Source organism: Vicia villosa, linkage group LG6 (assembly GCF_029867415.1).
Source record: "Vicia villosa cultivar HV-30 ecotype Madison, WI linkage group LG6, Vvil1.0, whole genome shotgun sequence".
Lineage (NCBI taxonomy): Eukaryota > Viridiplantae > Streptophyta > Magnoliopsida > Fabales > Fabaceae > Vicia > Vicia villosa.
Window position 1 is genome coordinate 117,783,879 of NC_081185.1, and position 25,364 is coordinate 117,809,242.

General features: G+C 34.3%; 5 protein-coding genes across 6 annotated transcripts; 2 read left to right on the forward strand and 3 right to left on the reverse strand.

Moving 5' to 3' along the window:
• Positions 1-273: 273 nt before the first annotated feature.
• On the reverse strand, positions 274-5,633 carry LOC131609730 (uncharacterized). Of its 2 annotated transcripts, XM_058881519.1 has the most exons (5): positions 5,287-5,633; positions 5,134-5,196; positions 2,095-2,397; positions 1,791-1,862; positions 275-1,555 (listed from the first exon to the last, which is right to left on the reverse strand). In XM_058881519.1, the coding sequence occupies exons 1-4, from the start codon at positions 5,398-5,400 to the stop codon at positions 1,848-1,850; spliced, it is 495 nt and encodes a 164-aa protein (XP_058737502.1). In that variant the 5' UTR covers positions 5,401-5,633; the 3' UTR covers positions 275-1,555; positions 1,791-1,847. The 2 variants fall into 2 exon arrangements, with proteins under 2 accessions (XP_058737503.1, XP_058737502.1); XM_058881520.1 differs by lacking the exon at positions 5,134-5,196 and having other exon boundaries at positions 274-1,555.
• A 184-nt stretch (positions 5,634-5,817) lies between these two features.
• LOC131609729 (uncharacterized) lies at positions 5,818-7,179 on the forward strand. Its single transcript, XM_058881518.1, has 2 exons — positions 5,818-6,100; positions 6,332-7,179. Exons 1-2 carry the CDS (start codon positions 5,960-5,962, stop codon positions 6,974-6,976), a joined length of 786 nt encoding a protein of 261 aa, XP_058737501.1. The 5' UTR covers positions 5,818-5,959; the 3' UTR covers positions 6,977-7,179.
• Positions 7,180-7,459: 280 nt separating this feature from the next.
• Positions 7,460-8,653, reverse strand: LOC131609727 (heat shock 70 kDa protein 15-like). Its single transcript, XM_058881517.1, has one exon. It carries the CDS (start codon positions 8,512-8,514, stop codon positions 7,726-7,728), a length of 789 nt encoding a protein of 262 aa, XP_058737500.1. The 5' UTR covers positions 8,515-8,653; the 3' UTR covers positions 7,460-7,725.
• An 897-nt stretch (positions 8,654-9,550) lies between these two features.
• LOC131609726 (probable purine permease 11) lies at positions 9,551-11,391 on the reverse strand. Its single transcript, XM_058881516.1, has 2 exons — positions 11,100-11,391; positions 9,551-10,838 (listed from the first exon to the last, which is right to left on the reverse strand). The coding sequence occupies exons 1-2, from the start codon at positions 11,104-11,106 to the stop codon at positions 9,745-9,747; spliced, it is 1,101 nt and encodes a 366-aa protein (XP_058737499.1). The 5' UTR covers positions 11,107-11,391; the 3' UTR covers positions 9,551-9,744.
• A 3,311-nt stretch (positions 11,392-14,702) lies between these two features.
• Positions 14,703-15,240, forward strand: LOC131612186 (acyl carrier protein 1, mitochondrial-like). Its single transcript, XM_058883992.1, has 2 exons — positions 14,703-14,881; positions 15,023-15,240. The coding sequence occupies exons 1-2, from the start codon at positions 14,720-14,722 to the stop codon at positions 15,182-15,184; spliced, it is 324 nt and encodes a 107-aa protein (XP_058739975.1). The 5' UTR covers positions 14,703-14,719; the 3' UTR covers positions 15,185-15,240.
• Positions 15,241-25,364: the final 10,124 nt, after the last annotated feature.

Sequence of the window (25,364 nt, forward strand, 5' to 3'; positions counted from 1 at the left end):
AAACAATAGAAGTATTTGTTTAACGTGAACAGAATGAAGGAAAAAAAAAGAGGCTGAAGCTTGCTAAAGTGGCCGAATAGTAACCCTTGCCTAGTAGCACCGAATTGAACAGTATAGCAATAGGTAACCTTGCCGCTAGCACCGAACCGAAACCGTTGAATCTTCAATATGCTAGTACCAAGAATACCAACAACAGACAATCGACTGTCGACAATCACATTAACCGATTGCGATAATCATAAGACCAAGATCGCAAGGTATCAAGGGAAATCGCAAAGACAAAATCACGAGACGGCGAAAACGCAAAATCAAAAGCAGACAGGTTTGATTTCCAAAGAACTGTTTCGAAAAACCAACGACGAACAAGATTTCGAGAGCGAGGAACGAGATTTCAAGAGCGACCCAGTGGGGTGTCGCTGTTTAGCCAAGGTAACAAGATTTAGGTTTGATCGAACCTTCTGATACCATGTCAATAAAATTGGCTTGATACCTTTCTCATTATTATTTCTTGTATAAATAGAGTTTACAGGGCTATACAAGTAATTACACAAAATAATTACATTTAACCTAATTCCTATTCACATGTATTTCAGGTACTTAGCTCTAAGACTCTCGGGTGTCGTGTCCATTGCCCAAGTCCAGCACCTTCCGCGCAGATGTAGCATGCTGTCTGCTGTCAAAATTTGTATAATGAGCACTCGAGCTCTCATGTCCGGCACCTGACATTAGCAGAATTATGCAGGAACACAATTTTTCACGTTCCAAAGGGTATGCTTCTTTGTGGCGTCACTAATTGACACAATATATACTAGTACAATTAAACACAATCTCGTAGTGTCTCCACTCACTTCAAGTGAATGGTTTTCTTGCAATGCACCTAGGCTAGCCCGTGACTACTACTCAGCTAATGAGAAAATTAGTGATACAATTTTAAGTCATCCGAGCTAACCTCAATATCTTTACCTCTTGTTGGTTTCCTTCCATATACGAACCTCCAAATCAAATAAAACACTAACAATGCCACTAATCCAAAAACAAAAGTAATGGCAAAAGCCCCTAAAGTAGAAAATACTGTCAGAGGCAGCTTGAATGAGCCGTCACAAGCTACATGAACCCCTGAAGCTGACGCCTTTCTTACCAGCTCGGGAAAATAAAAGACGGGTGCAGAAATCAATAGTAGCATAAGTAACATCTGCACTCCAAAGCGTAGTAGCAAAACCAGCATCCAAGCCATAATATAGAATATCATGAACAATGCAATATGTGCCATTTCTGGGAAGAAAGCAAAAACTGCATCCTCAAAGCTTAATAACGACGGTACTGGTGTGTCTGTGGTTTTTCCAAACGGGTATTCAAATGGAGTGCTAGAGTTTTTTGCTAGGTAACTTAGGAGGCCACCACATGACGTTAGTAAAATCCCATGTTGTTGCGGAGAAATATCGAGCATACTCTCAACTGCAAAGAGTAGAAAACGCTTATGGTTCAAAGCTTTTTGTTCGAGCAGGGCATTTTTCAAATCATTCCGGGATAAAGGAAGAGTGTTTTCTCTGTCTGCCTGATATAAGTGCAAGAAACTCAATGAATATATACTTTTCAAATCGAATACATTTTATCGAAGTTAATTTCATGCTACCCCGTCTTATTATTTGAAAAGTTCCAATTCTAATGAAATATAGAATCAAGTAACACAGATGTGCACAGTTCATATTTCTTAGAATCCATGTTGGGTGTTTATAAACATTTTTCAAGTTTATAATCTATAGACAGACAACATAATAACGTATAGTTACCTTAACCTTTCTTCAGAAAAGTAAATGCTTATGATTTCTCATTCGTCGATTCCTAGCTCAAACGTCAAAGACCTATATATTTACATAGAACCATGAAATCAAATTATTGCAGTTATATTTCAAATATCAATTTATAAGAGTAAAAAATTGGTTCCATCCCATTGTAATTTCAAACTAAAGATGTCAAAAATGATTTCGGATAATGAAATACAATGGAATGCATTTGATCAAGTTTTGTTTCTTTTTTATGAACTAATTTTCATTTTATTTCATCTTATTTTAAAACACCAACAATGCCACTAACCCGAAAAATAAGCATCTTTTGAACTGGCGACTCCACTGGGGACAAATTGACCAATTGCTGGTCCATCCTGAAAAACCAAGAAAATAAGTATCTTATTCCCTTCAGCTTCCTTGTTCCCCTGAGATTCCACAAGCTTGGCTCCAACAGTCCACCACCATAGTACGGGTCTAGAATTGCCACTAGCTCCTGTTCCGATAACTCCACACTGATGGCCTCCAGGCATTGTCGTAATTCAGCCGGCGATACCTTCCCATCTCTATTTTCATCAAGGTGACTAAACAACATACGTTCTGATTGGCAAGCCTTTGTCCATAAAAACCATATCAAGATTAATATCAAACTTTATAAGGCATACATATAGTTGCAGCAATCAAATTATTTATAATATTTGAAATATTTAACTTAATCATGATTATTTCTAAAATGATAGATATGAATTGTTGTGATTCGTCGATGTTAAATGAAAATTAATCTCAAATTATTTTTCATTTTCAAAAAAAAAAACTTTTCTCCTGTGTAAAAATACAAAATCAGAGAGCCATGAAAATCATGCAGTTATATATGCGGGTCTCAACATTACTTAACTTACTTCAATGCTTTTGTACTATGTTGTTTGAATTGGACATACTAAATATGAAATCTGAGTAAACGATAAGCAATTAATATCTGCACACTCTCAAGAACCCTCGAAAGTTTGTCACCGAAAGATGAGCTTTCCGTGCTAATAATCTATTAGACAAACTAAATTGATACTGATAAACATCAGTAGTATATTATCAATCAGAAAGAGCACAAGAATAAACAAGGTGGAAGACTCACCGAAGAGTCGTTTCAGAAGCAACTTTTTTTATCCCAGAAGAATCTGACAAGACAAACAATGTCTTTTCTTCCATGATGTTGTTTGTTTCAACCGTTTCGTCTTGTTTCTCCATCGTTTTCGCATTTCCAGGAATGTGACATTTTTTGATAATCAGTTTATGTTTCCGTGTGTTTCTCCTGCCATTAATGATATTGTTACTCTTCCTAAGTTTTCTATTATGCCTCAATCTATAGAACGTTATAAACCAGGTCATGTATATGTCAGAAAACACAGACAACAGGTTCCCACACCCCTTCCCGACGCTGAACCGCCACCTGATCCTGTACAAGTTGAACCACGGCGTTCTGGTCGAATATCTCGTGCACCAGATAGATATTCACCAGACAGGTATGATTCCTCACATACATCTCTGACTGCCTCACTCTCTAGCATATCTATTCCTACTTGTTATTCACAGGCTGTTAAAGATGTACGATGGATAAAAGCCATGAATGAAGAGCTTCAAGCTCTTCAAGAGAATTTCACATGGGATATTGTCTCTTGTCCTCCTGACGTCAAACCTATAGGTTGCAAATGGGTATATTCTGTGAAACTGAATTCTGATGGGTCCCTCAACCGTTACAAGGCTCGTTTGGTTGCTTTAGGAAACAAGCAGGAATATGGAATTGATTATGATGAAACATTTGCACCGGTTGCCAAAATGACAACTGTTCGGACGATCATCTCTATAGCTGCTTCTAGTGGGTGGTCTCTTCACCAAATGGATGTGAAAAATGCTTTTCTTCATGGTGACCTGACAGAAGATATTTATATGACTCCACCTCAAGGTTTATTCTCTTCATCTAAAGGCGTGTGCAAGCTCAAACGCTCTTTATATGGTTTGAAACAAGCACCTAGAGCATGGTACGAGAAATTTCGCTCCACTCTACTTGGATTCGCCTTTACTCAGAGTCAGTATGATTCCTCTTTATTTATTCATAGCACATCTGCGGGTATTGTTCTGCTTCTTTTGTATGTTGATGATATGGTTATTACTGGTTCTGATCATGCGTCCATTCAACGACTTAAGCAACAATTACAAGCTTCCTTTCACATGAAAGATCTGGGTAATCTACATTATTTTCTTGGTCTTGAGGTTCACTCTACATCCAAGGGCATCTTTCTCCATCAACACAAGTATGCTACAGATTTGATTTCTATGGCCGGTCTCGAATCAGCTAATTCAGTAGATACTCCTCTTGAGGTTAATGTTAAATATCATCGTGATGATGGTGATCTTTTGCCTGATCCCTTATTGTATCGACAACTCGTGGGTAGCCTCAACTACTTGACTATTACTCGCCCTGACATAGCTTTTGCTGTTCAACAAGTAAGTCAATTCATGCATTCTCCTCGCCATCTTCACTTAGCTGCGGTTCGTCGTATAATTCGTTACTTGAAGGGAAGCTCTCATCGTGGTGTATTCTTTCCTACTGGAGTTGCTCCTAAATTGAGTGCTTATAGTGATGCTGATTGGGCAGGGTGTCCTGATACTCGACGATCTGTCACTGGTTGGTGCATGTTTCTTGGCTCTTCATTGATCTCATGGAAAAGTAAGAAACAAGCGAGAGTCTCTAAATCTTCTACTGAATCTGAGTATCGTGCCATGTCTGCTGCTTGTTCTGAAATAATTTGGCTTCGTGGTCTTTTGGCTGAACTTGGATTCCCTCAAATAGAGCCAACTTCACTTTATGCCGACAATACAAGTGTCATCCAAATCGTTGCGAATCCTGTTTTTCATGAACGCACCAAACATATCGAAGTTGATTGTCACTCCATCCGTGACGCTTATGATGACAGAATAATATCACTTCCTCATGTCAGTACTCGGTTGCAGATTGCAGATATTCTTACCAAGGCTGTTCCGCGTCCGCGTCATCAGTTTCTTGTTAGCAAATTGATGCTCATTGACAAGCAGCATCAATTTGAGGGGGGATGTGAATAGGAATTAGGTTAAATGTAATTATTTAGTGTAATTACTTGTATAGCCCTGTAAACTCTATTTATACAAGAAATAATAATGAGAAAAGGATCAAGCCAATTTTACTGACACCAAGCATTACTTAACTTACTTCTATGCTTTTGTACTATGTTTTTTGAATTGGACATACAAACAGAGATAATAGATAAGAAACATGGATATAAATATGAAATCTGAGTAAACGGCAAGCAATTAATACATGCACACTCTCAAGAAGCCTCGATAGTTCGTCATTGAGAGATGAGATTTCCGTGCTAATATCCTATAAGACAAATTAAGTTGATACTGATAAACATCAGAAGTATATTATCAATCAGAAAGAGCTCAAGAATAAACAAGGCGGTGGACTAACTGGAAATGTCGCTTCAGAAGCAACTTTTTCTATCCCTGCAGAATCTGACAAGATAGACAGTGTTTTTTCTTCCACGATGTTGTTTGTTTCACATGTTTCATCATGTTTCTCCATCTTGATTTTTTGGAGATTCTTTTCGCTTGGCTTGTATTTGTGTTGTGTCTTAACTCTCACTCACAACAGAACAGAAGTAGATAGAGATCAGTATGAATACATAGGAAATGTATCAGAAATTTCTAAAATCACAATTTCCGCGTTACCTGTCAGTCTCGCTAGTCTCGATCTCCCACTTGATACAGACTACAGAAAAATAATCACATTTGTCTTGCACTGAAATTTCCTTCATCATGTTAACATCAACAACAAAATATCCACCTTTATCTTAAACTTAAATTTCCTTCATCGTGTTCACATCAACCACAAAATATCCACCTTTATCTTACACTGAAATTTCCTTCATTGAGTTCACATCAACAACAAAATATCCACCTTTGTCTTACACTGCAATTTCCTTCATCATGTTCACATCAACGAGTCTTTTACTTTGAACTTGCCTTGTTTCTCAACCACTCATTTCTATGCTGTATTCCTTTCAATTAACAAATTTCCTTTGGTGTGGAAATTAAAACCATAACTGTTATCTCTGTGTTGATCCAGCTCAATTTCATCTTTTATGCTCAAGATGGGTCTTCAAACTCCACATGACAACAAGCTTGAAAACAATGACAAACTGGTTTGTAGTAGCATCGACACACCCCTTCACCAAGCGGCTCGTCTTCCTCATAACCATTCTTCCTACAATGAAGATAATTCGGTAACTTATTCACCTTCAATTCTAATTGTTTTTTGTCCCAAATATCTTACGCTTATTTGTTTTGTAATGTTTAATGATTATGATACTGATATGAGATTTATCATTCCATTAGTAGTTCTATGCTATGTGAATTTTTCATTCTAAAGATACAGAGTAGCAGATCCGGCTTACAATCAAATATGCTATATGAAATGCGATTATTATTTATTTAGGTTGTTTCATGCGATGCAGTTTGATTTCCTGGGTGCTTTAAAAGAGTGTTCACCAGCATTTGTTGAAAGTACGACCGTAAGAACTTGTTTGAAAAAAGTGAAGCAAAATAGCATTACTGGAAACAGGTCCGCTCACCTGGATAACAATGGATCATGTGTTGCTCCTGCGTTGCGTTTGGATTGGCTGCACAAACTGACTTTGGAACTGCATTGGTACAAAACAAACATACCAAGAGACACAAAGCTTCAGCAAGACTATACCTACAAGTACAATCAGCAGATACGTAAGGAAATCGTGGGATGTATTTCATCGTTAGTAGTCTCAACTACTGTCTTTCTAGGTATTTTCTACAATATATGGAGCAGCCTATTATCAAGTATCAATGTCCAGCAACTGGAAAAAGAACACGATCACAGCCTTTCCATCTGGCCGTCCTTGCTCGGATTGTTCTGTTTTATGGTGCTTGTTTGTGCTGTTGCTGGAATGATTCTTGTTGGTGTGGTATTCACTCGGATGCAGAAAGCTATGCTTATCTTTTGGGTCGTTTTGATGCATCTTCAATCAGCTAACTCAATGATCGAAGTTTTTGTTATATTAATCGGTGGACTTTTCATGGGGTGGTATGCTTTTGGAGAAAAGCAACTTCCAAATGAAGCGGTATGAATAAAGATGTTAATAAGCTGTCAGCTCAAACAATTATATGAATTTGTGTGTGTTTCTTTATTTTAAATGAGTGTTTCTTCTAAAAGCTATGTTTGAAATTAGCAGTTGCAAGAAGTACCTCTGCTGTGAGATCTGTTTTTGGATTTTCCTTTCCATGTTATAGTTGTATTGGGTACCAAAGTTTCTATTCGTTTCTATTATGTTAGCAATGTTGTAATTCGTATTTATACCATATGTTAGAACTTTGTCAGCTTAATTCTTTGCAACTACTTTTATGCATATAATGAAAGTAACTCCCATTGCATGAGCAAGGAGAAGACTAAACATCTCTGGTGTTGTCACCTGAGGAGCATTAAATGAAACTATCAACATTCCTAACACCTAATTTAACCAAAGAATCTGTATCAAATCCCCTTCCCTGATAGTGATAGGATGCAAAATGCTAACCCTAACAAGGCTTACAAAAACTAAGAGAAACAAGTAAACAAACTAAGAAAATAGAATTAAAAGTTAACTTTGATTTTTCATTGATTAATTTGTAATGTGTCAATGACACTACATATATAATGTAACTAATGGGCCAATAACTAAAAATGCCCAATTACTAGTGGAAACCCAATTCAATAACAATTGAACTAAAATACCAACTAATATAAAACCTTAAATTAATAATTCTAATTAAACTAAAAATATAAAAATATAACTAAGTACTCTCTATCATTGCCGCGGGGTTCACTTGAACCTTGTCCTCAAGGTTCTAAAATAACTCCCGGATCCCATTGCTTAAACGTATGATGTCTTCCAAATTTAATATACCCAGTTTCCATTGGTTCAGAAGATGCTGATGAGGCCTGACTCCCATCCCCAGCATTCTCATTAGTGCTGTTGGCATTAGCATCTGCCTGAGGTTGCTGCTGTTCAGAGCCCGAAGAAGCTGGGCTTGGTGGTGCAGGAGGAGTAGCTGGCTTGGCTGGTTTTGGTTTTGTCATAATCGGCTTGCAGAACCTATCAACAGCCTCAGCTTTCTTCCTTATTGCAGCTGACAAGAGTACAGGGTTGGCATGTTTTGGAAGTGAATCCTGATGCTGCTTCTTCTCCCTCAGCCAATTCTCAGCGTCAACACATTCATTTAAGACCTTCTGTTTCTCACTGATGTCAATGTGATCAAATTTGGGATCAGGTGACATTGCAGCTTCTCTGTAACTAGTTATACAATAGATGAACTGATCAACTATTGTACCCCTCTCTGTGTATTCTTTGTAACGCTCTTCGATCGGGTCACCTTGCTTTTTGAGCTCTTCAAGTTTTGCAACATATACACCTTTAGTTTCATCTTCGCCTTCCTCATATAGCCAGTCTTCCACCTCCTGGAGTTTAGAGGTAAAACCTTCCCTCTCTGAAGCAATGACAAAGTCTTGGTATTTGTCATTTAGCTTGTTTCTCCTGTCATAAACATAAGCTTCTACTGCATTTTTCCTGTCCTTTGTTTCTTCCATCACGCGATCTTGCAAAGCCATTTCATACTCCTTCAAAGTCATTGCTAAAATAACTAAATAAAAGGGGAAGAACAATAAAATTGACTAAATAAAATAAAGGAAACTAAAAGACTTTTTCATTTCATTTCATACTCTTCAAAGTCTCAAAAGATTACATATATAGTACTCATAGTGGATACTTAACTAGGAGGCCCAAACACTATAAAAAGCTCAATTACATAACAATACAAATAAAAGTACTTACTAATATAAATTAGGCATTAATTTAAATAACTAAATTATTTATCTAAATAATTTCTCTTCTCTATCAGATAGTGTGCCTGAAATCATACTGCCGAATCAAGTATCGGTAACTGTTTAATGAAATATGAGATTAAACACATTCCAGAACATGTGATGCAGACTATGGTCTACTCTGGCAAGCTCAATGGTAGGCAGCAAATAAAAAATACCATAAAATTCAAGACCAGCACCTGCGGCAGAGACGTAACACCCTGTCTGCTGTCAAAAGTCATGAAATTAGTGCCCAGGATCTCATGTCCATCGCCCAAGTTCAACACCTGTGGTGCAGATGTAGCTCGCTGTCTGCTGTCAAAATTCAAGAAATGAGCGATCGGGCTCTCATGTCCAGTGCCTGACATTTGCAGAATATGAACACAATTTTTCATGTTCCATAGGGCGAGTCTCTTTGCGGTGTTCACTAATTGACATATTCTTCAATGAATCTTTGTATCTATTCAACAAGAGACATTTGAATAAAAAGACGCACATAGTTGAGACAGTACATAATGCAGTATAATACCCTATTGGGAGTTGTTTGTTTCTCTTCATCAAACGACATCAATAATTTCAACTTTTTTTTATAAGTTCTTTCGGGTATACATGATTGGATGATCATTACATTAAAAAAAAGATATTGACAAGTCATTAAAATTTTAAAATAAAGCAGTCAAAATGAATGTAAAGTAAAGCAATAATAAAATATCTGTAATAACAAGAATTCCAATAATCACCAAGAGATTATTCAATTTATCACAAGTCATCGAACAAATATTTGGAAACAAAATAGCAAAGAATTTTGTTCAATTGAGACACCAATTAACCTTTTCATTTATTTTTAAAAATAGTATACAATTCAATATCTAGAATGGCCAAGAACCTCATCTTTAGGAGCTCACTATTTCTGTTATAAACTCTAAAGCTAGCAGTTTTCTGCACCTAAGGATTTAAAACCAGAAAGAAAAGGGTATGTGAACATATGTTTGATTATTCTCAACACGAAGATTCATCTTGAGGCTTAGAAGCAACAGCTCGTGCACGTCTCGCCTTTAAATCATCGAGATAATTCTGATAGATATATGAAGCAAATCCCCATAAAGCCAAAAGCATGGAAATTATCTTCACCCCGTTCATCTTATCATGAAAAACTATCACAGCAGCAATAGGAGTAATAGCCAAAGAGACAGTACTGATAACATTAGAGTAGAGAGAAGACACTAGAAAAATCAAGCCAACCACACCAACAGAACAAACCTGCCACGCTATTGCAGTCCAAACCAAAGTCATCACATAAGCAACTTCTCCTTTCTGAAAACCCTTCATTTCTCCGTGCAAAGTATGCCATTCCCCGCTCGCAAATAGGCCTATAGTCGAAGCACAAGTCGCAACAAGTGAAGTATAGATTTGCATTTCCAATACAACAGAAAACGTCTCCTTTTTCAGAACCTTCTCAAAGGTCAGTTGCATGAGAGAAAGCAAAAGAGAGTAAAGCGCAGAAGCTCCAAGAGTACAAAGGAAACCAACAACATATTTCCCCCTCGGAATACCAGAGGGAGCATCCGCATCTTCATTAACAGCAAGTAACGAAGAAGATAAAGTGAGTATCACAGTCGAGTTTATGATCAAAACAGTGAACTTTTGCGAGTTCAAAAAATACGAGAAAACCGCATTGAAAGCTAACTGAGAAGCACAAATCAGTGCATACGTGGAAGCCGAGAGATACAATAGTCCTTGCGAATACATCATATTATCAGCAGCAATCACGATTCCAAGAACAAAATATATCAACACAACGACTTTAACAGACGGTGAAACTGAAACAGAAGAAGTTGAAGCTTCCGGGGGAGAAGGAATTGCGAAAAACGGAATTAACAACAACGGGAAACCAATAGTTTGGACTAAAGTAGCCATCCATGTACTGTTTCCACCTTGGTCATAGTAAAATCTACCGAGTATAACTGCAACAGATTGCCCCATAATAAGAAAAAATATGCTCAGCGCCACGAGAGACCACCATTGCCATCGCTTGTATCTGTAAAACGGCAGTTCAGAAATTGTCCCCGCTATGATATTTGGTTCTTCAGTATCTGTCATCGAAAGTAACATTAAGTTTAGCAACAGAATAATATTGGCGTAACATATGATAAATCCCTCCCTAAAGATCATATATATGTGAAAAAAATACAATCAGAACTATGCAAAACCCTAAATACTAGTAATAATAAGGAAAAATCTGCAAAAGCGATTATGTTAATGGATTAAATAAAAAGCCAAAGCATCGAAACATGATAAGAAAATAGTAAAATAGAACATGGAAGCTGTGAAAGAGTAGAGAGAGAGAGGTATACCGGGCATGGTGTTGAGAAGGGGAGAATGAATTTTGACGTTGAGAGTGAAGGGAAGAAGTAAGAAGAGAGAGATGGCGAGAAAGGGTTTGAAGAGTATTGACGAAAGGGTTTGAGTTTGATGAACATGTTAGTTGTTATGTTATTGGTGATATATTAAAGGTTAAAAGGGTTGGAATGAGATTCTAGTTGTGAGATGAATGAATCCAAAACGAAACTGAGTGCGATGAGATGCGACGACCAATGTTTACGGGCTGAGAATGGTAGCACATGTGGGTTTAGTTAGACTACAAGTTAGAAATTAACTCCTCATAAAGGAAATGATCTGTCAATACTCTTAATAGTCATCAAAAGTTAATTTCTAGAAATATAAATAGCGAAACTTTTTAATTTAAGGATAAATATGATTTCATTGTAACCATTTTCTTTTAAAAAATTAAAAGATATGTAGAAAAAAATTAAATCTTTTTACAATGGTAGAATAATTACTAAATCATAAAAAAAATTAACTTTCGTCATCAATATTAATTTAAGTAAAATTTTGAATGTGATTAAAGTAAAGTCAAACACTTATAAAAATTTGACCAGTGTAATTAGTTGACCATGTAAAATTATTTTACATTGTCAATGTATCAATTAAATTTAAAAACCAATTTAAATTATTCACGAATTAACACTAAGATGGATATGATATAGTCCTAGAATAGTAAAAAGTAAATAAATAAGAGGTTGAAGACTTGGATATGAGTTTTAAAAACATGTGGTTTTTACTTAAATAAAAGTAAGGTGGAACCATATAGAATGTAAGTTCAACAAAAGAAAATGTGTTTATAACCTAAAGATAAAGATGAAAGTTAAAAATCATATCATCTCTCTAGTCACACAGTCATGGGCGAAACTATGGTCACGGTCACGCCAGATTTTTTATTTTTTATTTATATATAGAAAGGCAATATTCTCTCTGATGTAGAAAGACTTTTTAAACCATCTCAGTTTGTTTCAGACTCAAAAATTGTATTTTAATATTTTCCGTAATTTTCGATTTGATTTTTTATTTTTGATTAAAAGTCTATTAGGTTTTTTTCTATTTTATTTATGTTTTGAATTAAAATTCCACTAGAATTTCTTTGTTTTTTGTATTTAAAAACATTTGGTGTAGCCATCAGAGTTAGCTTTCACTATAATAAAATTCAGAGTTTTCTTCTTTATCTGGTGGATTTCATAACTTATCTGACATATTTTGCGCTTGAAATCATCTGTTTTTATTCTGTGTTTAGCATTTGCTAATCCCTAGGGTTTTCGGTTGTGTCAGTTGGCATTAAAGTAGGTTTTCTCTTGTTATTTTCGTAGCTTGACAAACATGGTTGATCAATCAGTGATAAGAGCAGATCTTGAGGGAATTACCACGACTCTAACTGCTTTGATTGAACATATGGAAAATTTAGCGAATCAGATGAACAACGCCAACAACAACGAGAATTAGCAAAGAGACAAGTGAGGAGAACATGTTAGAGTTCTGCGGGATGGAAACAATCATTGTGCTCCTATTGCTGAAAATTTGAGTTATGAAGAAGAAGAATCCTACGAGAAAGAGGTGGTTGATCATAGGAATCGATATAACCATGATTATCGAGTGAAAGTTGTGATATTCCATTATTCTATAGAACGATGGGAGTGGAGGATTTTCTGGATTGACAGATCGATGTAGACAAGTTCTTCGACATTATAGGCATCCATGAGAACAAGCAAGTCTCCAGCAGTCGCATCACAAAAAATAATCGAGTGATAAACGTTCGAAATTCAATGAAGTCGCTATCGCAATGCGAAAAATACCCAACGTAAGGAACACTCGAAATACAACAAGGTCGCCGCCGAAGTTTATTTATTCCAAATAAAGGGGAAATAACGATAAAACCCTTAAAAGAAAAAGAAAATGGTCGTCGCAACCAAATTCGGGTTAGAGAGTCGGTTATGCAAGGAAAATATATTAACACCTTTCACATCCGTTGTACTAAATGCGACCCATTTAGTTAACTTTATGAATATGAATGTTAGCTTTATTTTATTTCTTCTAAATTATCACAAGTCATTTACAAGAGAAAGAAAGAAATGATTTTTATGTTTTTTATTATTGTGTCAAACAAGATGTTGTATTTTGCTCCTACGTATCCTTTGGTGTGATAAGAAACTCAAGACTACGTAGTACTTAGTAGAAAAGAACTTTTTTTTAAAATTTTTAAAATAGTACCTAATGAGACGTTGATTCTCACTTCTATGTATCCCTAGGTGTGATGGGGAACTAAAGGCTACGTAGTTCTGGGTAGAAAACTACCTATGTGTTGGTTGAAATGAATGATGTTTAGGTTGCATTCGAGCGGTTAAACATTGCATGTTGCTCGCACATGAGAGTCTGAAGTGTTTGTTTATATATCGCGTCAGAATTATTCATATTTTGATCGTATTCGAGCGGTTAAATATTGTTTGTTGTTCGCGCATGGGAGTTTGAAACGTCTTTTTGTTTTGCGTCGAAATGGATAAAGCAATCACTCATTTGTGAAATTTTTTTCAGCTAGTTTGATTGGTTGTGATTGATTTTAAGTAAAAGACGAGTATCGGTTCAAGCAAAGCGTACATTAAATCTCTGATACTCGTGAAACAAATGAAAATACATTCGTCCATTCCCTCTTTAATCTAAAAATCATTTCTTTGAAATATTATCTTTGCGGAAGACAAATGAATGGTGCAAGAAAAGTGTATATTAAGCCTCTAATATTCGAAGAACAAACAAATGTACATTTGTCCATTCTTTTAATCTAAGTTTGATTAAAGGTTTTTTTTTATGGAAGACAACTAATCGGTACAAGTAAAGTGTACAATAAATCTTCGATTGAATCTTAATCCGCACGTTTTGACAATTCATTTTCTGATCCAATTTTTAAAACATTGAATAAAAGTATAAAAATATCGCTTTTTTTACAAGATGTCATGTATGTAGAGTGAAATGTTAATGAAGATATAAATTGGATTTTAAATTTTCATTTAAACATAAAATTTAATAAAATAGATTTTAAATAAATTGAGTTTATTTGTCATCCCTTTAGAAAATAATTTTTATAATATTATATATACTTTTTTAAATAAATAAATTTATTTTTGATTAAATTTTTTTAAACCGTTTCGAAAATTTGTTTCTATGACAAAATTTTAAAAATATTTAAAATGAAAAGTTATTTTAAATAGTTCTTTATTAAAATCATTTTAAAGAAATGTTTTATTAAAATGTTAGAATAAATATTTAACCTATTGAAAATTGGAATTATTCTTTTAATTCTGAGTCTGAAATAATTTCTATTATTCTAAAAAGCTTTTTCATAAAAAATATTTTTTTAAATTTAAAATAAAAAATTTATTGTAGAAAATTGGCCCATTAGACTAGGGATATCTAAGATATTATTGTTTATCGTTTTTTATGGAAGTAACCAATAAAATAGGGTTTATGGTTTAGGTTATAACTACTATATATATTTAAGCACCTGGAACCCTTATTTCTATCTACGCTTGTGACAAGTTCCTCTAACACTCATTTGTGTGCTACAAGAGAGAGAGATCCAAAGAGAGGAAAAATGGCACTGAGAGCAGCCATACTTCGCCATGTTCGGGTGCCACTCGAAGCTACTCCTAAATTGCAACCATGGAATACTTTCTTTCGCTCCATGTCTTCACATGATGATCATATCACCAAAAAAGAGGTCGTCAAAGATTTCCTCAAAGTGGATCCTTCCAAGGTCTCTTCTGTACAAAGATGTTGCTAACATGCTTTTGTTTATTCCTATTTTTTTACCTTGCATATTTGGTCATGTAGCTTTCTTAGAAATTCTAAGCAATGCAAATAACATATAGGTTTTTTGAATTTCATAATTTCTCAGGTGACTCCAGAAGTGCAATTTCAGAAGGATTTGGGTTTGGACAGCTTAAACACACCAAAAGAAGAGCTTGAATTCCCAGACAAGGAAGCTGAAAAAATTGACGCTTGTCAGTTTACAGTTGAGTACATTAATAACGATATATTGGTTTTTGAAGTGTTGTAAAGTGAGATTTGAAGTGTTAGCCAAGAACAATGGCTAGTTCAGAAAATTTTAAAGCCCTAGAGTACACATAAGATTTACTTTTTGTAGATTAAATTAAAATTTATTTTGAAATATATTATTTAAAGATTATTAATGTTTGAAAAATCATTCAAATTAAAAGTCTGTGCATCGTCAAATAATTTGTGCATGTTTTTATCTCTTTTATACTCAAAATCATTTTAAGATCCGTTAAATCAAGTTAACTCGGTTGGTAATTGTATAGAGATATTTGATGTAAAAGTACGAATTTGAATCTGAACATCACACTTGTTTATTATTTTTATTTTTAAAAAGTGAATTTCAATTATTAGACTACTTGATAAAAAAAATTAATTTAAATAAAAAATTATTTAAAAAGAATTGTTTATTCATCATTGTCTTATGGTGCGATGCAGCATTTGATCTGACCCCTTCTGCGTTAAATCACTACTCCTTAAACATATAGATAATAGCAATGATGCATCGTGTATCAAGAATCTCAATATAACCCCTGAGCATATTCACAGTTGAAATTACTACAAATTATCTTAAATATAATCTGTACGAAAATGTTAAAAAAATCTAGAATTATGATACTAAACTATCATGAAACATTTAAAAAGAATTAAAATAATTTAGAAACATTTACCAATATTAAGAGGTTGACGACTTGAGCCTATAAATAGGCAATTGATAGTTTGTAATAGAGATATTTTTTTCATCTCAAGATTTATGGGACATAGTAGAAGAAGGTTTCACTGCTCCCGAGTGTAACACCCTTCTAAAACCCCGCGACAATTGTTAAAATACTCAGAGTAAAACATGAAAACAAGGGTGTCACAATTAAAAAAATTAAAACCAAATGTAATTCAACTATCATGCCTTATTAGGAACGATTCATCAAATAACAATCTCATGTTTATCACAGTGGAATAGTATAACATCACCAAAACAAACCAATGGAAACACAATCCAAAAACCAATAAAATAGAGTATAATAATTAAACTCTAAAACTATCATTCCCAGTGTTACAAGACCAGAGCATGACCGACACGACCCAAGATAAATGGATAGACTCTATGAGATATCACCACCAAAGCAAATAAAGGCGCTACTCCTTAATCTGAAAAATTATCAACATGTAAGGGTGAGTCTCATTCACAATTAATAAATATTATGCGTTCATAAGAAATAAAATATCATAGGCATATCATTCACCCAATTGTAATATATTCAGATTTTCATATAATCGTTCAAAAACCACACCAACAGATATATCACCAAATATAACATTGAAAGCCATTCAATCATGTTATATCAATATGCATATGTATGTACTGACTCTATGCATGTGGTACCAAGCATCATGGGATTAACCCATCTGACTGATCTAAACATCACCGAGATACAGCCCTACCGGCACAAATTCCACACAATGGGAATTATGCCCACCATTGATCCAAACATCACCGGGATCCATTGTAACACCCCTTTTATACCCCAAAATAAATAAGCATATAATCAGAGAATAAGCATGCATATAACAAAAGGGCGTCACATCAATGTTTTCAAAAACTAAAAGACTTTAAAAACCGACAGCATTTACTTACAATATATGATACACCTGGTCATTTCAAATAACACTTCTCAATTAATCATACTTTATCCAGAATATGCATTCACAGCGGAAACTACTAAATACTCATGTGTTTCATAAAATGATCCATGTCGCATACCATGATCAAGTCTCAATAATCATATCAACATAAATTAAAACATAATTCAGAATATTTGGCTTAAGAGCCTATCAAACAACAAGTAGTAACATAACAAGTTCTCAAATCAAACGTAATACATAACCGAATAGAAACATGTGTTCAAATAACTAGTCTACCCAGTGTTACATGACCAGAGCATTGACTCACTACCTAATCTCCAAATAACTCGGAAGAAACTCCGACTAAGATCACACGCGAGCTACTAAACGCCAGAACCTGCATGTCGCCAAACGAGGGCAACATTAAAACAGAAGGGTGAGAATACAAACCATTATGAAGAAAGTATAACGGAATACAATGGTTAAATCAACACTTCAAGTAATTAATCATACTATGTATAACCATGTAGATAATAGTAATCAACCCATATTTCACATGTTATCGAGTACACAACAAGCTTGAATAGTATAATATTTCAATTCTACTATTATATTCTCAATTAAGTACACAATCATAGTTATCACATATTCACACATTTAATCAAATACGTATTCAAACCTCACTCGTTTCAATTATCAAACTCATACACATATCACCACTACATTAACTTCACATATTCAATTATCGCATAATTTTAATGTGACTCAATGCAAGATATGTGACGCTATGCATGTGGTACCGAATTGTGAACCCAAAGTTTCACCGCTTTCCGATTCAATGACTAGAATCCAAGCCACGCTTCCGATCCGGACAAGACCAAAGCCCACCCAAAATGTAAACATATAGTCTACCGCTTCCGATTCACTCTAGAATCTAAGCCTCGCTTTTGTTTCAAAGCAAACCACCTTTGTTTCAAGGCACACTATGATATGAATGTATGTACAATGTTAACAAACATATGCAATTAAGATCATCTCTACCATCTTAACTTTCCGCATATCACAATAATTCAACTCTATGAATTATCCACCAATTATACACAACATTCACAACACACACACATCATTAACATATAAGAGGCCAATTAATCAATTACGATTCACACAATCCAATTAACACTAGTAACCATACTATCTCATGTTAATTCTCATTTTGCCAATTATACATGAACACACACTTTCAACATCAAGCAATTAATCATTAGAATTAATATTAACTAACTACTCACAGAGAATCAATATTAGCACAACATCATTGGCATGGAAATATATATTTCTCAACATACATATTCAAGACAAAACACAATTACGGACAAATCCTCAAAATACCGTAATTTACCGACAAACCGAAAAATTGATCCAACTTTAAATATATTCCAATCAATTAAACTCATTGCAATTAATTTAACTATTAATTAAATCAACTAATTAATAATTACACTTCATTAATTTCAATTCAATTCTATTTCTATTACATTTCCACTTCTTAGTATTCTATTGCTCAAGACCATTTTTATTGAAAAGAATATCGGGCTAGCTTTCTAACGCCTTGAACGGAGACTCAAACGGAGTTACGGTTTAAAATATATGAATTGTTAAAGTTCCAATGAAAAGCAAACACCGACATTATACACTAACAACTCTAAACATGTCAGAATTACTCGAAACAACAAAAGTATGACTCTTAATAATTCAAAACAACTCTAACAACTTTATTGTCAACTCTAACAACTCTATTGACAACTTTAATAACTCTATTGACAACTCTATTAAATTGTTAAAATTTATTTATAAAGAATATTTAAATAAGACACAATTTCGGTCGATTCGTGAAAATCACAATTTCAACAAAATAACATCACCACGTTAATCTACTAATTAAACTTAGCTACCACGTAAATTTTCATTAAATTCCGGACAACTAATTATACCGCTTAATTCGGCTATTCGGTCAAACGGGAATGTTTATATTTCGTTTTGTTTTCTAACTTGTATTCAATAAAAAAAACGTTAGTAACTCACTATATGAAACCACTATTCCATTCTTCATTCTTTTAATTGCCATTTAAATATATATATTTCATTCATGTATACTATGTATTACAACCACACACATAATATCACATATACCACACACATAAATGATTTGTATAGTAGCCAATGAATAAATGCAACATGATAAGTATTACAACCACACACATAATATACATATACATATTAAATGGGATCTATGAACTACAAAGGGAGGTTACCGTACGGCACCTCTTTCTCCTCCACAATCAATACTACCGTCAATAGCTATGGCAGCATGAACAACATGTTTTGCTTCATGTTTAAATTGCACATATGGTAGCTATTATTTGATTGCCACCTCAATTAATAAAACAATATAGGGGTTTCACTTGTTGCTGTTCAGGAAACTGGCATTATCAGCCCAATGAATAACTAACAAGGAAATAATGAAAGGAAATAGGATACTTTTCTTTATAGTCCAAAAGACTACTGTGCAGGTTCTATCAACATATGCAAAGGGGTTCATGTTTCCCTAGGCCAATAGCTAGCAACATGAATGTATTCTATCCATAGGTGAGGGTGTGGTTCACGTTTTTGGCCTTTAGTTGTACAAACATCATCAGCCAAGTAACATAATTAAAAGAAAACAATGGAAGGAACAGGGCATGTACCGAATATATATATATATATATATATATATATATATATATATATATATATATATATATATATATATATATATATATATATATATATATATATATATATATATATATATATATATATATATATATATATATATATATATATATATATATATATATTATGTTCACCAAGTAGTACCACACATGGCTGCCACTTTTTATTGTTTGAAAAGAAGATAAGCTAATAGGAACCGGCACTTTTCATTGGTTCAGAATTAATAACAATCGCAGCTTTCCGCCGTCACTCATTAATAACACATTTCCATTCACTTTCATTCTTTTCTTTTTTTTTTTTAAGAAAAACTTATGAATAAACAGTATTCATTTCCAGCACTACTCTTTGGTTTCAATTTCTAATTTCTCTACAGGTTCTAATACTCTAAACAGAATTTAAGCACATATTTCATAAGATTCCACTATAAACAATTATAAATATGTTAATCTACCAATTACCCCATTATACTAGCCCACAATGATTAGGGATTCTCCCCCTTACCTCTTGATTTCTCCTCCAAAACCCTAGCTTTTTTTCTTCTTGTTCCTCTCCTCCACTTCTATTTCTTCAAAACCAGCAAAATGAACTAATGATTCTCCTACTCCCCATTTCCTCTCTTTCTATCTTTATTTATTATATTGGGCTTTAAAAATGAATAACACCTCCTAATTGCTTATAACTCCAACAAATAGGCCCAATTGATAAAAAAGAGTAGTTCAAATAAATAATTATGTTCCAACAAATAATATTATCACCCTTAATATTATTTTCCGATTAATCCAATTAAATCCTACTTTATCTCAAATAAATAAAATCCAATAATAATATTATTTCTCTACATACTCCACTTTATTAATTCTTCGATTAACCGAATAAATTCCAACTTCACTTAATAATCCGAACACGTTTCTCAATAACACCGACGATCCAATTAATTATCAAACTTCGTCCAAATTAAGTAAATAAATCCTTATTTAATTTAATTAGCCAAATAATAAAATTCGGGCTGTTACAACTCTCCCCCACTTAGAATATTTTCGTCCTCGAAAATTCAGTCGACACAACCATCTCAACACCAAGACCACATCCTCTCTCTCTCTCTCTCTCTCTCTCTCTCTATTCATACCGATACAAAACGTTGTACACTTACGACCACACAAAGCTTCAAAAGATGTCACTCCAATACTCGAATGGAATACCATGCAAACACACCGTTCTCTCGATGTCAAATTTAGCAAGTCTCTCTATCCGATAATCCATCCTCACTGGAATAAAATAAGCGCATCTCGTCAACCTATCCACAATGACCCAAATCGCCTCACAATTACTCGATGTCCTTCATCCAAGATTCTCTTATTCAAATCTGAAACATCAGGAATACAAGCTTGATCACGAAATCTCATAACTTCGTTCTTCTCAATCCGAAATTATCACTTTTTTCTTGATTAATCAATGTCATCTCATCAACTAATACCAAATCCAATTTTGACTCTCTCTAATCTCGTCAAGAATACTACAAGTAAGTTTCAACATACCAAGCTTAACACACGAAATATTCGCTTCACAACTAAACTCAAATCTCGAAATTGTTCCAACAATTCCAACTCTTGAATCATCAACATAGACATATGCAATGATTTCCTACTCAATGCATCGGCTACGACATTTGATTTACCAGGATGGTAATTCAAACCAAAGATTAAAATCCTTCGAAATTCTACTCGTCTTGTTTACCTCATATTCAACTCTTGTGATCACTCAACACATCAAATCTCGGTCCCAACAAGTAATGCCTCTTAGGTTTCAAAACAAATACAAGGGCGGATAACTCTCATTCATATGTCAAATAATTCCTCTCACGAATTCTCAGTTGCCTTGAAGCATAAGCCACCACTTGTCGATTTTGCATCAACACACCTCAGCTCAAAATCACATATCCAGGGAAACTCACTTCCTTCACTAAACTCATACTTAGAAAACTGAGCACATAACTTCTTCTCTTTCAACACCGATAACACAATCCTTACATGTTCAACATGATCATCTTTACTCTTAGAATTAAATATCCTCAAGAAACATTACCTCATATAACCTTCCTTCTTCTTACTTGACAAACAGGGTAACTCTACGATTATACCCTCAGGCAATGAACCTCTTCTCAAACAATTCCTCAAATCTACTCTTCAACTTCTCCTTAGTCGCTTTACACGCTACCAAGTTAGTAAGACAAGTCTATCTCGTTCAATACGATATCGCCTCCTATCAACAATAGATCAAGGGTGATCAAATCCTCAATTTGTCAATAGACAATCGACAATCATAATGAAACATAAACCATCGTTACTAAACCATAATAGTGTTCCTTCAGGACTTGCGCTCGAAATCACTTACAACACCGAGATCCACAATCTCTCTTACAGTTACAATTACTAGTTCAACTCCAAACAGTTCACACCAAAATTCATCAACTTGGTCTAACGGAAAACAAATTACATCAATTCTCAAAATATCTACCAAAGATGCTCAACGGATAATTCAAACACGTAAAAGAAATAGAAACAAAGCCACAGTAGTTGTATCAATAACTACACTTCCATGCATAACAGATAATACATGATCCAATCTTATAGCACAATCCAAAGAATAAAATAATGCGTTGCACCATTATCAATAATAAAGCACGTACCTCAGATTAACTTATCCTTAGTATTAGTCTCCGCACCAGACAACACAGACACTTTTCCTCTCGCTTGCTCCTTCTTTGGCTTATCGCACATGGCACAATTGTGTCCTTGCTCACCACAACTGTAGCAAATCCTACTCGAACCAACTCCACAATAAACAGTTTTGTGACCCGTCTCGCCACACCTGTAGCACTTAATCGCAGTAGAAGCTCCTCCCCCACTTGGCTTCTTGCCAAGACCAGGTTGTTCCCTCATGTCATCATACGATTTCTCACGGAACTGTTCTCCTCCTCGTTTCAACTGTAGAAACCTCACTTCTTTCTTTCCACGCACATCTTCTGGAAAATAGTTTCCCAAAAATGCATCACGGAAAAGAGTCCAAGTAACTTCAATACCTTCTATTTCAAATCTCCGCACAATATTACTCCACCAAACGTCAGCTTCTTTTGTCAGCATGTGAGTACCATATGTACCTTCTGTACATCAGTACAACTCACGACTTGAAAGATATTCTCAATTTCTCTCATCCATGCATGCGCTTTGTCCGGTCCATACCCTCCTTCAAAGATCGGCGGTTTGCACCTTTGAAAGTCTCTAAAAGCACAAAACTCATCCTTTCCTCCATAACCGACATTCTCTTGCGGCGCTTGTCCAATCGCACCAGTCCACATCATCATTGCCTCAACATTAATGTCAACATTCCTTTTCGCAGCCATCATCCTAAACAACCAAGCAACTAGACAAAACAGTATCGATCGTGTCAGACACACGAATCAAATACCATAGGATAAAAGACATTAATAACCTTGACCAACTGGTCGACCATGCTCTGATACCACTAATGTAACACCCCTTTTATACCCCAAAATAAATAAGCATATAATCAGAGAATAAACATGCATATAACAAAAGGGCGTCACATCAATGTTTTCAAAAACTAAAAGACTTTAAAAACCAACAACATTTACTTACAATATATGATACACCTGGTCATTTCAAATAACACTTCTCAATTAATCATACTTTATCTAGAATATGCATTCACAGAGGAAACTACTAAATACTCATGTGTTTCATAAAATGATCCATGTCCCATACCATGATCAAGTCTCAATAATCATATCAACATAAATTAAAACATAATTCAGAATATTTGGCTTAAGAGCCTATCAAACAACAAGTAGTAACATAACAAGTTCTCAAATCAAACGTAATACATAACCGAATAGAAACATGTGTTCAAATAACTAGTCTACCCAGTGTTACATGACCAGAGCATTGACTCACTACCTAATCTCCAAATAACTCGGAAGAAACTCCGACTAAGATCACACGCGAGCTACTAAACGCCAGAACCTGCATGTCGCCAAACGAGGGCAACATTAAAACAGAAGGGTGAGAATACAAACCATTATGAAGAAAGTATAACGGAATACAATGGTTAAATCAACACTTCAAGTAATTAATCATACTATGTATAACCATGTAGATAATAGTAATCAACCCATATTTCACATGTTATCGAGTACACAACAAGCTTGAATAGTATAATATTTCAATTCTACTATTATATTCTCAATTAAGTACACAATCATAGTTATCACATATTCACACATTTAATCAAATACGTATTCAAACCTCACTCGTTTCAATTATCAAACTCATACACATATCACCACTACATTAACTTCACATATTCAATTATCGCATAATTTTAATGTGACTCAATGCAAGATATGTGACGCTATGCATGTGGTACCGAATTGTGAACCCAAAGTTTCACCGCTTTCCGATTCAATGACTAGAATCCAAGCCACGCTTCCGATCCGGACAAGACCAAAGCCCACCCAAAATGTAAACATATAGTCTACCGCTTCCGATTCACTCTAGAATCTAAGCCTCGCTTTTGTTTCAAAGCAAACCACCTTTGTTTCAAGGCACACTATGATATGAATGTATGTACAATGTTAACAAACATATGCAATTAAGATCATCTCTACCATCTTAACTTTCCGCATATCACAATAATTCAACTCTATGAATTATCCACCAATTATACACAACATTCACAACACACACACATCATTAACATATAAGAGGCCAATTAATCAATTACGATTCACACAATCCAATTAACACTAGTAACCATACTATCTCATGTTAATTCTCATTTTGCCAATTATACATGAACACACACTTTCAACATCAAGCAATTAATCATTAGAATTAATATTAACTAACTACTCACAGAGAATCAATATTAGCACAACATCATTGGCATGGAAATATATATTTCTCAACATACATATTCAAGACAAAACACAATTACGGACAAATCCTCAAAATACCGTAATTTACCGACAAACCGAAAAATTGATCCAACTTTAAATATATTCCAATCAATTAAACTCATTGCAATTAATTTAACTATTAATTAAATCAACTAATTAATAATTACACTTCATTAATTTCAATTCAATTCTATTTCTATTACATTTCCACTTCTTAGTATTCTATTGCTCAAGACCATTTTTATTGAAAAGAATATCGGGCTAGCTTTCTAACGCCTTGAACGGAGACTCAAACGGAGTTACGGTTTAAAATATATGAATTGTTAAAGTTCCAATGAAAAGCAAACACCGACATTATACACTAACAACTCTAAACATGTCAGAATTACTCGAAACAACAAAAGTATGACTCTTAATAATTCAAAACAACTCTAACAACTTTATTGTCAACTCTAACAACTCTATTGACAACTTTAATAACTCTATTGACAACTCTATTAAATTGTTAAAATTTATTTATAAAGAATATTTAAATAAGACACAATTTCGGTCGATTCGTGAAAATCACAATTTCAACAAAATAACATCACCACGTTAATCTACTAATTAAACTTAGCTACCACGTAAATTTTCATTAAATTCCGGACAACTAATTATACCGCTTAATTCGGCTATTCGGTCAAACGGGAATGTTTATATTTCGTTTTGTTTTCTAACTTGTATTCAATAAAAAAAAACGTTAGTAACTCACTATATGAAACCACTATTCCATTCTTCATTCTTTTAATTGCCATTTAAATATATATATTTCATTCAT